The sequence below is a fragment of the Bufo bufo genome, chromosome 2 (assembly GCF_905171765.1).
Source record: "Bufo bufo chromosome 2, aBufBuf1.1, whole genome shotgun sequence".
Taxonomy (NCBI): domain Eukaryota; kingdom Metazoa; phylum Chordata; class Amphibia; order Anura; family Bufonidae; genus Bufo; species Bufo bufo.
Window position 1 is genome coordinate 123,401,501 of NC_053390.1, and position 13,006 is coordinate 123,414,506.

Here is a 13,006-nt window from a genome sequence, read left to right on the forward strand (position 1 = left end):
GTTATGCCTGAGTAAACAAAAAAATAGAGACATCCAAAATATACTCACGCAGAACATCAGAATATAATGGAAGGACCCCGGACATTAAGGGGGTTGCACATGGGCTAGAGATTTTCTGCCTAGTGATGAGAAGGCTAATTTTAGCCAAGGTTTTGGAGGGAAAATCTTCCTGCCTTTGTCAAGGTCACTGGGCAGAAGTTTGATTCTTCTCAGTGACCTCCTTTTTATTGGTCAGGCTAGATGACCTATTGTGTCCCGGGGCTCCGGGTAAGGTCCCCGGACCCTGGTAACAAAGGTCTAATTGGTGGAGGTGGTTTGGGTGCGGTCTATAAGTGTTTGAGCTCCATGGGCTGGTTCACCTTTATGCCGCACCTACCATCCACCCACCCCAATTTGGTTGAGTTTTGGCCATGGAATTAGGATGGGTGGTTTAAAGATAGTCATCCTGTGATGGGATGGACTCTGATGTATGGTTATGGTTTAATTGAGTTTATGACTAGGCTCATAATTGGTTAAGTAAAGTTAAAGTTTGATTTTTAAATAAACAGGCCATGAACAATTTTACCTCCACTCTCTAGTCTGTGTATTTATTGTCTATTTATAAATGCTGGTTATTGAATTTGGGTGTTTGGGGGGGGGGGGGGCATTATATGTCATGTATTGCCATATACACTCACCTAAAGAATTATTAGGAACACCTGTTCTATTTCTCATTAATGCAATTATCTATTCAACCAATCACATTGCAGTTGCTTCAATGCATTTAGGGGGTGTGGTCCTGGTCAAGACAATCTCCTGAACTCCAAACTGAATGTCAGAATGGGAAAGAAAGGTGATTTAAGCAATTTTGAGCGTGGCATGGTTGTTGGTGCCAGACGGGCCGGTCTGAGTATTTCACAATCTGCTCAGTTACTGGGATTTTCACGCACAACCATTTCTAGGGTTTACAAAGAATGGTGTGAAAAGGGAAAAACATCCAGTATGCGGCAGTCCTGTGGGCAAAAATGCCTTGTGAATGCTAGAGGTCAGAGAAGAATGGGCCGACTGATTCAAGCTGATAGAAGAATAACGTTGACTGAAATAACCACTCGTTACAACCGAGGTATGCAGCAAAGCATTTGTGAAGCCACAACACGCACAACCTTGAGGCGGATGGGCTACAACAGCAGAAGACCCCACCGGGTACCACTCGTCATCTCCACTACAAATAGGAAAAAGAGGCTACAATTTGCACGAGCTCACAAAAATTGGACTGTTGAAGACTGGAAAAATGTTGCCTGGTCTGATGAGTCTCGATTTCTGTTGAGACATTGAAATGGTAGAGTCCGAATTTGGCGTAAACAGAATGAGAACATGTATCTATCCTCTGATGGCTACTTCCAGCAGGATAATGCACCATGTCACAAAGCTCGAATCATTTCAAATTGGTTTCTTGAACATGACAATGAGTTCACTGTACTAAAATGGCCCCCACAGTCACCAGATCTCAACCCAATAGAGCATCTTTGGGATGTGGTGGAACGGGAGCTTCGTGCCCTGGATGTGCATCCCTCAAATCTCCATCAACTGCAAGATGCTATCCTATCAATATGGGCCAACATTTCTAAAGAATGCTATCAGCACCTTGTTGAATCAATGCCACGTAGAATTAAGGCAGTTCTGAAGGCAAAAGGGGGTCCAACACCGTATTAGTATGGTGTTCCTAATAATTCTTTAGGTGAGTGTATATCTGACAAGCATATCTCTTAGAGCAACTAAGGCCAACTCATGGGGGACTGCAGTATAAAGCCAAGTGATGTCACAATAATCCACATATATCAAGGTTTCCATTGTAACTTATTCAAACCTTGTATTTGAATAACAATAGGCTGGAGATGTTTGTCGAGCCAAATCCCTAACTTTTCTAATAACGAACCTATCCTAGATATAATAGGGCAAAATGGTCGAGGGAAGGTTTGCTTGTGTACTTTGGGTAATACATGGAATATTAGTGTCACCGGGAATCCTCCTGTACAAGTGCAAGATATTTGGTCCTAATGTCAGAGGTGGGATCTGTGGATAAACTCTTATAAACATCACAATCATTAAGGCTACTTTCACACTTGCGTTGTTAATTCTGGTATTTAGATCCAGCAGAAGTTCTCAATACCAAAATTAAACGTTTCGGATCCATTGTGATTTTGCACATCAGGATTCATCTGTTCCGTTATGATGCAGATGTGTGAAATCAAAACAGAAAAAAAATTATCCATCACTAAATACATTGAAACTCAATGGGTGACAGATCCCGGTTTTTAGGCTTCTAAAAAAAAAAAAGGATCTGTCACCATTGACTTACATGGTTTTCAGTGCCGGATCATTTTATTTCCGTTTTTATGATCGGATACAAAACGCAGCTTGCAGCGGTTTTGTGTCCGGTCACAAAACGGAATGCTGCCGGAACAGAAGACATCCTGATGCATTCTGAACAGATCTCCTTCCATTCAGAAAGCATGAGGACTAAATGCAAACATTTTTTTCCAGTATTGAGATCCTCTGCTGGATCTCAATACCAGAAAACAACAAAGCAAGTGTGAAACAGGCCTAGGTTGTTTCATAATCTCCATTTCACATAACCCACTATCTAGAACAGGGATCAGCAACCTCTGGCACTTCAGCTGTTCTGAAACTACCACTCCCAGAATCCTCCTTTTAGTTCTATGAGAGTTACAAGAACAGCTGAACAAATGTGCATGCTGGGAGTTGTAGTTTCACGGCAGCTGGAGTGCCGAAGGTTGCTGACCCCTGATCAAGAATAACTACGGATAACCCCTCATCTGCAGCACAGTGATTACTTTCTATTTGCCTTAAAGCAAGACATTCTTTTTTAGTTACATTATCATGTCCCATATGACTTGAAAAATCTTTTCAGTCTTTTCAGTTCTTTTTCCACAAAGATTGAAAATAGTCCATTGTTGATGAATCTGACTAAATGGGATAATAGTCAAAATTAGAAATGCGATCCATTTTAATAGCAGAAGCTTCCACCTTGGGTTGCGGTGGGTTACCATCCTGCAGTGACTCCAGAGTCATCAATGATACCTGCTCAGGAAACTCTAGGTGGTTCACAGCCAGAGGCGTATCTAGTGAAAATGGCGCCTATGGCAAGCACTGAAACTGCGCCCCTGTCAAAATATTTTAAACCCATCTTTCAGATAACCTTAACAAAAAAAAAAACAGCTGACAAATCTTCAAGTCAAACTCTTTAATCTTCCAATTAAAGTTTTTGTTGCCTAAAATTAATGTTTGTAAGGTAGAAAAACAGAATAGTGTAATGATTCTGTTAAAAAACGAGTAAATACTTATTAAATTCCTTCATCTATATCACCTCCGGCGTTCTAGTTTCTGTTCTCTCATTCACTTCCTGGCTTGCGGCGCTCGTTCATGTAAGAACTACATTTCCCAGTATGCATTGCAGCACGCATAGTAATTCACATCTCCTTGATGTCTCTAACACGTAGAGAGCGTCCTGCCACACAGATGTAGTTCCCAGGAGGGGGTAGGAACAGTGTACACACTGATTCGAAAGCGCCACTGCCCATTGAAATCAATGGGCAGCGCCGCCGAACCGCCAGCAATGCACCGCTGCAAGCTGCATTTTGCGGGCGGTTTTAACCCTTTTTGGGCAGCTAGTGGAAGCTCAAAGTCCTGCGAGCCGCATATTTGAGGCGCCCTGCTAGCGGCTGAATAGCGCCGCAAAAACTACAGTAAAGCGCCGCTCAAATAGCGACGCTTTACCGCCAATAGCGCAACGCCCCAGTGTGACAATAGCCTAAGCCTGGCATCATGACAGTCTCAAACAGAAGCAAGCAGCCCATCCAATATAGTGCTTGCACAATATGGATTAAATTAATTATAATTATGCATAGCCATAGATATAAATAAAGTGATTTGTGCAACAGCAGGTACAACTTGCACAAATCACTTTATTTAGGATATCTATGCATAATTCTAATTTATTTATTCCATATATTTAGCAGCACTATATTAGGTATTTAGCAAGGTTACATTTATTAGGTTGCCTGCAGTGCTTGGCAGATTGCAGAATGTCAGTACATCATTATACAGTGTGATCATGATGTGTGTGTGTACCGTAGCAGACTAGCAGTGCTGCCTGGCTGGGGGTCCAATCGTCCAACTTCTCACAGTTCTTCTCCTCACTTCACCTCAGTGCAGTCAGTCACGGTGACTGAGTCACCTCACGAGTGACACGCTTGGATAAATGAAGCTACGATACGCAGAGGAGGGTAGGCGGAGCTTGAGGCGGAGCCTCTGCAAGTTAGCAGATACACGGACGGACTGGGCGATCCCATTCATAGAAAATCATTGGGGCGCCTGTCTTTCTCCTACATGCCAGCCCTCAGTCCAGACTGTCCAGCCAAGGTAAAAGTACTTTCCAAGTTAATTTGCGTGCCGCCGCCAGCGCTGGGGCTAAAGGAGGTGGCTGCAGAATGGGTGGGAATTTTTTTTTCATGATATTTCTTTTTTTGTCGCCCCCCCCGCTTGGCGCCTATGGCACTAGCCATGGCTGCCATAGCTTGGATACGCCACTGTGTGTGTACCGTAGCAGACTAGCAGTGCTGCCTGGCTGGGGGTCCAATCGTCCAACTTCTCACAGTTCTTCTCCTCACTTCACCTCAGTGCAGTCAGTCACGGTGACTGAGTCACCTCACGAGTGACACGCTTGGATAAATGAAGCTACAATACGCAGAGGAGGGTAGGCGGAGCTTGAGGCGGAGCTGGAGGCGGAGCCTCTGCAAGTTAGCAGATACACGGACGGACTGGGCGATCCCATTCATAGAAAATCATGGGGGCGCCTGTCTTTCTCCTACATGCCAGCCCTCAGTCCAGACTGTCCAGCCAAGGTAAAAGTACTTTCCAAGTTAATTTGCGTGCCGCCGCCAGCGCTGGGGCTAAAGGAGGTGGCTGCAGAATGGGTGGGAATTTTTTTTTCATGATATTTTTTTTTTTGTCGCCCCCCCCGCTTGGCGCCTATGGCACTAGCCATGGCTGCCATAGCTTGGATACGCCACTGTTCACAGCTGACATATGAGGCCGTTCAATCTGTTGCTGCTCCTCCGCAGACAGAAGGGTATAGAGTCAACATAAAACAAATGTTCCTTTAAACCCTTCCTGACGCAGCGATTTTCTGTTTTTGAGTTTTAGTTTTTTGCTCTCTGCCTTCCCGGAGCCATAACTTTTTTAGTTTTCTGTTCACATAGCCAAATGAGGACTTGTTTTTTGCGGGACAACTTGTACTTTCTAATGGCACCATTTAATATTGCATAGAATGTAATGGGAAGCTGGAAAAACATTCCAAATGGGGTGGAATTGTAAAAAAATAACTGCAATTCCACCACAGTTTTATAGGTTTTGTTTTTATGGTGTTCACTATGCGGTAAAACTGACTTGTGGTTTTCATTCTCCAGGTCAGTACAATTACAGTGATACCAATATAGTTTATAGTTATGTATAGAGAGATGTGTGAGGGATCATTTTTTGATGAGACCATCTGTAGTTTTTGTTAATATCATTTTGGGGTGTGTATGACTTTTTGATCACTTTTTATGAATATTTTTAGGAGGTAAAATGATGAAAAACATCAATTTTTTCCCCGTTAAGCCACTCACCGTATGGCAAAGTTTTTTTAAATTTTTTAATAGTACTGGCGTCTTCGCACTCAGCGATGCCCATGATATTTTATTTTTTTATTGTTTAAGTATTTTGATTTTGGGGAAAGGCGAGTGATTAGAAATTTTATATACCCATATTTTTCGCCCCATGAGACGCATGTTTTTCCCTCCAAAGTAGGGGAAAAAATGTCACTGCGTCTTAAGGGGTGAATACTAATGAGCGCTTCCATTATGGAAGTTCTCATTAGTATCGGAGGACTGGGAATAGGTGAAGGCTCTAGCTAGCTCCGTACAGTATTCAAACAAAGTATTATGCGAATAGACTTTGGATGTTTCATCCGAAGTTGATTCGCTCACCCCTAATTTATATTTTTTTAACCTACTGTACATTAATCACTCTACTGACTTTTGTTTTTTTCCCTTTTTATAGGCTTACCTTGAAGTTTCTCAAGGTTGGGCATTTAAAAGGACTTGCCTTAAGGTAAAATCAGTGTAATTCGATAATTATGCTATCTGTATGTAATGCCTTGTCTCTCTCACTAGTCACAGTGGCACAATGAATTTGTCTAGCCGCAGAACAGAAAAGGTTATGACTTTTCCATGGTTGTAGAATGATTAGATGAAAGGGGTTTTTCAGGATTTTGGTATTGATGGCCTGTCCTGAAGATAGGTCATCAGTATCAGATCTGCAGGGGTCCAAAACTGTGCCCCCGCTTAGGCACCAGCTCAGTCCATTGTGTAGTGGATGGTACTGGTTACTGCAGTGCTTCTCTCATTCACATCCATGGGAGCACTGCTACAGTTACCAGCATCATCCACTACACAATAGACAGAGCTGTGTAGTGATCCATGGGATGGGAGGTGTCAGACCCATGCCCATCCGAAATTGATGGCCTATCCTGATGATAGGCCAACAATATCAAAATCCTGGACTACCTCTTTAAGACTTAGTCTGTGGTGTGGCCTAATATTCTACATTCCATTGGAAATGTGGGTTTAAAGGGTGTCACGGCCACGGTTCTGGCCGTGACTCCTTGGGAGCCGCATACAGTTGCCAGCGGTTTGGGTTGTTGTTTCAACCGCAGCTTGAGGCTTGATGTAGTTTGCCTCAAGTGCGGTTGCCGCGGACAACAGGTATGTGTGCGGTCCCTTTGGAGTTTGTGTGTCTGTATGTATGCACTTATGTATGTCTGTGTGCACTCTGTCTTATGTCTGGTGTGCACTGACATCTTCCCCTCACTGTGGTTGCCCGTGGCAACGTTTGGTTGTAGTGTGTACATGTGGTGGCAGTGTCCCGGCCTTCGGGCTGACTCCCAGGACACGGTTGCCACCCATGTCGTTGCTTGCTGCAACAGCCACAGTGTGACTTAGGTGTTGGACACTTTCCCTTTAAGTTGATGTCTTCCCTTCCCTGGTGTTGGAAGGGTTTACTTCCTTCCTAGTGTGTGTGTGCACTGGGTGTGTCCAATTGTGGGTGTGGCTGCATGGGCTATAAAGCCTCAGTTAAGACATGATGTCTGAGGGGTACTCCAGCCTTGTTGTAAGCTGGAGGAACTCTCCTGGTCACATTTCCATCTGCCACTGAGGGCCACCCTTGTGGTCATAAATTGTGATACACCATGTTATGTGATGTTCAGTTGATATTTTCCTGTTGTATTTTGGTGCAGCTATGGATCTGGGTTCCTGTGTGTGGTTGTGTGTTTGCTGGGTTCATTGAATGTTGTGTGGACTTCAGCTTGCCTGCACAGGGATCCAGTCAGCAAGGCTGTGGCAGGTAAGTGGAACTAGTTCACATTACCTGCCATATCCATAGGACTGTTTGTGTTCCCCTTTTTCCCAGCAGCTTGGCCAGTGAGACTCCTGTTCCTTCGTGTCCAGAAGGAACAGGTCGTCTTACCCTGCTCCTAGGTGAGGGCCATCTTGAGGGCTAGCAGGGACTTCTAGGTTCCGGAGCATGAGCCCTCCTACCATCAAGGTCGGCTCATGTAGCTAGGAGTCAGGGTCAGGTTAGGGATGCGTTTAGGAGGTGACCTGCTCCCTAATGTCGTCCTGGTCGAGCAGCGACCATCATCTCTGTTCATCGCACGGCTGAGGGTTTTCCCCATCCTCAGCCGTGACAAAGGGGTAATCCTGTGTCATAATATTATAATATTATAAGTGGTGGGGGATCAACTCCTCGTGCCCTCACTCATTCCTAGATTGAAGGAACAGATGTTCCTTTTCCAGTTTTGCTACACCGTTTTACACCATCCCACCCACCTGTGAAAGGAATAGCAACACAAGTGAATGGGGCTGTTATAGCTCCCTGCTCAGTGGCTGAGCTGGGAGCATTGCTGAACTGGGAAAATTAGAAAAGGACCTGGAGTGTAACTACCATGTTGCAAGGCAGTAGGTAGCACTCTAATATATTATAAACTGCCCATCTTACCCTCCCAAGAATTATTTAAATAGGAGCTGCCACCTCTTCTGACGTTTATTCTAGTAAATACCTGCATTCCCCATGCGATAACCATTCTGGAGCATTCCTCTGTTATGTCTGCTACAAGTTTATGAATAAGGTCCAGATGGGTGTTACCAGTTGGGGTGTGTCCCTTCACAGTGTAATACTGGCAACACTGATTGGATAGTTTCAGGCTGTGCAGGAAAACACCCCCAACTGGGAACACCCAGTGGGACCTCCTTAACTTCTAGCAAGAATAATAGAGGAATAGAAAAACATAGAGTCATATGAATGAGCATATATGGAATACATAAAACAGACATGCCAGGGAAGGTGATAGGTCCTCTTTAAAAAAGAATGCTCACACAATAGTATAGATATTATTTATCCCTCTTGTATCCATGTATTATCACCTGATCAACATCGTATGCCGCCTTTTTTTCATTGTAAAGCTTGGTTCACATAGGGTGATGGTGTCAAATGCGTTATTTAACATATAGTTAATAGATATTGCATGTAGTCCTTTAGGAAATTATAAATTCCTATTCACATAGTGTGTAAATTCATTCTGTTTTGTCAATATCATGCTACATTATTTCAAAAACACAGCATGCTCACTTCTTTACTTTAAAGGGGGTTTATAATGTGTTATGATGGGTTAGGCTGTACAACTGACTCCATGGTCATGTCACGGTAGGTGAGCGAAGGGAAGCAAACCAAACACAACAAAATTAATTAAAACAGCAGGCTAGGCCTCACAGCTAGGGAACAGGGAAAGGTCACCTCCTGACTATCCCTGAGCATTTCCCTGACTACTACCAACATGAACAAATCTCGATGGTAGAAGGCACTTTAACCTAAGCCCTGCTGCAACTGACACAAACCCTCAGCTAGGGAGCAGGCGAAAAGACAACCGGTTCCTTGCACAAGGTGAAGGAACCAGCGTCTTCCTAAGGCCTAGCGAGTACAAACAACAGAAGGAAAGGAAAGAGAACTTAACTGAAGACGAACAGGGAGCAGGAGATCCACCAACCACCAGCAGAGATCTCCAAGAGAAACTATAAACCGCATGGGCTATAGTAAGAGGCAGGTATAATAGCATCACTAACAAACTAATGAGCATAACCTGTGAGGAGGTGGGATCCTGCCCAAAGCAAAAACAAAGCAATCAGATAGATTCACGTGCAGCAAGTCTGACAGATCAGTAACAGGGCAGGGAGTGACAGGTCAACTACAAGGAGCACCAAAAATGGCACTAAATTTTATCTCTAATATGACTTTGTATCATGGCTCACAGAATGCAGGGGTCTGTATTATGGCACCTGTGCGGTCCCAATCAAGCACAGCGCAGACCTTCTCAGGGTCCATCCGAAAACCAGAAGCGGAGAGAAGAAAACCAAGAAATTGGATCTCCGGAAACCGCAAACACACATTTTTCCAGTTTAGCGTATAATTTATTCTCCCACAGAATCAGCAAGACCTGACATAGGTGGTCCCGATGAGTCTTGAAATCAGGAGAAAAAATTAAAATGTCATCTAGATACACCAGTACAAATTTCCCCATTAAATGATAAAAAATGCTGTTCACAAAATGTTGGAAGACGGCCGGAGCATTCATCAAACCAAAGGGCATAACCAAATTCTCAAAATGACACTCAGGGGTATTGAAGGCCATCTTCCATTCGTCCCCTTCCCTGACCCTGACTAGGTTGTATACCCCTCTTAAATCCAACTTAGAAAAAACTTTAGCCCCAACAATCTGGTTAAACAGGTCCGGGATCAGAGGAAGCGGATATGGGTCACGAATTGTGATACAGTTCAGCTCCCTGAAATCCAGACATGGTCTTAAAGAACCATCTTTTTTCCTAAAAAAAAAAAAACAGTGGCAACAGGTGACTTCGAGGGTCGGATGTGTCCCTTTCTCAGGCTCTCAGAGATATAAGTACGCATAGTGACTCTTTCAGGTTGGGAGAGATTGTATAGTCGTGATTTTGGCAGCTTGGCGTCTGGGATGAGATTAAGAAAGCAGTCGTACTCTACACCGCTCTCGGAAAGCACATCCGAAAATTCAGGGAGAAAAGATGGCACAGTCTTGGTAGAAACCTCTGAAAGAGACGCCGTGAGGCAATTCTCTCTGCAAAACTCACTCCAACCATTTATCTGCCTTGCTTGCCAATCAATGGTGGGGTTATGTTTAGTGAGCCAGGGTAGCCCCAACACTAGAGGAGTAGGTAATCCGCTTAAGACGAAACATGACATATCCTCAACATGAGCGTCACCCACAGTCAAACGGATATTGTGAACTATGCCCTTTAAAGGGTTTCTATCACTTGGTATGACATAATTAGCTGTCAGACACTAGCGATCTGCTAGTGTCTGCTCTGGCCAACCATCCTACTATAATCGCTTGTGGGGCAGCGGTTTTGCTAAAAAACTAACTTTTATAAATATGCTAATGAGCCTCTAGGTGCTATGTGGGCTTCATTAGCACCTAGAGGCTCCGTCTACCTTCATACACAGCCGCCGCCCAGCGCGTCCCTCCAGCCCGCCCATGTCCTCCTCCGTGTGACGCAGCGGACGAGTTCTCGCGCATGCGCCGTGCGCGGCTGTATTCGGGCATTTGAGATCTCAGCTCGGAGCGGTCAGACATTCAATGCGCATGCGCGGCTGTATTCGGCGCATGCGCATTGAATGTCTGACCGCTCCGAGCTGAGATCTCAAATGCGCCGAATACAGCCGCGCACGGCGCATGCGCGAGAACTCGTCCGCTGCGTCACACGGAGGAGGACATGGGCGGGCTGGAGGGACGCGCTGGGCGGCGGCTGTGTATGAAGGTAGACGGAGCCTCTAGGTGCTAATGACGCCCACATAGCACCTAGAGGCTCATTAGCATATTTATAAAAGTTAGTTTTTTAGCAAAACCGCTGCCCCACAAGTGATTATAGTAGGATGGTTGGCCAGAGCAGACACTAGCAGATCGCTAGTGTCTGACAGCTAATTATGTCATACCAAGTGATAGAAACCCTTTAATGATCTTTGAGAAAGTGGAGCGGAACAGATAGCATAAACAGGTATATCCTTTTCCAAAGAGCATACCTTGAAACCATGCGTTGTTGCAAATTGATTATCAATGAGATTGACAGCTGCTCCACTATCTACAAAAATCTCACAAACAATGTTCTTGCTGTCTAGCGCCACCCTGGTAGGTAGGAGAAAACGGGAACTACAAGCAAACGGCAAACCTTCAATTTCCGCATCAACCTTGCCAATAGTAGCAAATGGAAAGCTTTTAGAGTTTTTTTTTTATTTTGTTTTGTTTTTATTACCCTCAGAAAACTCCATGAATCTCCTAGAGGGGCAAACATTAGCCAAATGATTTATACCCCCACAACAGAAACAAACTCTCCTCTGAGAGCTGAATCCTCTACTACCAGAGGCAAGCAAACCCAGCTGCATGGCCTCCTCCTCAGAGGGGATTGAGACAGACTGAGACCCCTGCGCACTGAATGAGACAGCCCCACTGTCCTTGGGCTGAATATGACAGGAAAGAGTAGTCTCCTCTCTCTCTCTAAGACGCCTGTCAATACGAACAGCTAGAAACATGGCAGACTCTAACGACGCTGGTCTCTCATGAAAAGCGAATGCATCTTTCAATCTTTCCGAAAGACCATGGCCAAATTGACTTCGGAGTGCAGCATCATTCCAACCAGTATCAGCTGCCCATCTCCGAAATTCAGAACAATATATCTCTGCGGAGTGTTTACCCTGGCATAAAAGACGCAGTTTAGATTTAGCCAGAGCAATATGATCCGGGTCATCATATATCTGCCCCAGGGCAACAAAAAATTCATCCACCTATCGGAGGGGCCGTGCCCCCACCGGCAGCGAAAAAGGCCCAAGACTGAGCGTTATCCCTGAGCAGCGAGATGATGATCCCCACCCTCTTCTCCTAATCACCAGAGGAATGGGGAAATAGTTGATAATGGAGTTTGCAAGCCTCTCTAAAGTGAACAAAATTCTCACTACCCCTGGAGAACGTATCCGGAAGCGAGATCTTAGGCTCGGAACAAACTCCATGAACGCGAGCAGAACCGGTCACCTGAAACTGAGACACAGTTTTACTGAGATCTGCTACCTCCAGCAAAAGACCTTGCATGCGGTCAATCAAGGCTGAAACCGGATCCATGCTTAAGACGGTTATGGCGGTTTATAATGTCACGGATGAAGTTGCAGATAGCTGGAACTTAAAAATAAACGACCGACTGACTTGATCCCAAACTAAGGAGCATATAGGTGAGCCCTATAAAACCCTAAGAGCTCTCCCTGACTGCTATGTACATGCCCACGTACCTAAGACTGTGTGACACCTGAAAACCCTATAATAGTGAGGGGACACGACCACCGGCTCCCTACACTTAATACGGATGAAGTCAGGGTCACCTAGAATCAAGCCAGAAAGGAAACACAATAAAGTAAAAGACTTATCTGAGCAAACAGCATCAGCAGCCTCCAGCAGTGAACACTTCATCCAGGAAGTAGTATAAACCGCAAAGTGAGGCAGTATGGGAGGGAATATAAATGAAAGACAATTAGTCCAAATAAGTGACACCTGGCAGAAGGAAAGGAGATGACAAAGTGAAACCAAAACAAAGAACATCATACAAGAGGTAGAGAAGAACGTCTGCCAGACCTTCTCACAGAATTGGCGGTGACATGTAGTCCCCACTTCCCAAGACCAGGATCCAGATTCTAGTGGGTAGAACCGTGTTGTAATCCCAGGGGGGTATAATACCGATAGCAATCCCCAGAATAAATATAGCTGTTCCCCAACACATAAATTCACATTTCAGGCAAGAACCCGTCTGTGGGTATAGTATTACAGAGGTGGTATATA

At 44.7% G+C, this 13,006-nt stretch overlaps 1 protein-coding gene across 1 annotated transcript in view; it reads left to right on the plus strand.

The window, feature by feature from the left end:
- ATP6AP1L (ATPase H+ transporting accessory protein 1 like) overlaps window positions 1-13,006 on the plus strand; it is an 85,368-nt gene that overhangs the window by 23,906 nt on the left and 48,456 nt on the right. Inside the window, exon 2 of the mRNA XM_040419643.1 lies at window positions 6,103-6,153. Coding sequence (XP_040275577.1) covers window positions 6,103-6,153 — 51 coding nt within the window. The remainder of the gene's footprint in view (window positions 1-6,102; window positions 6,154-13,006) is intronic.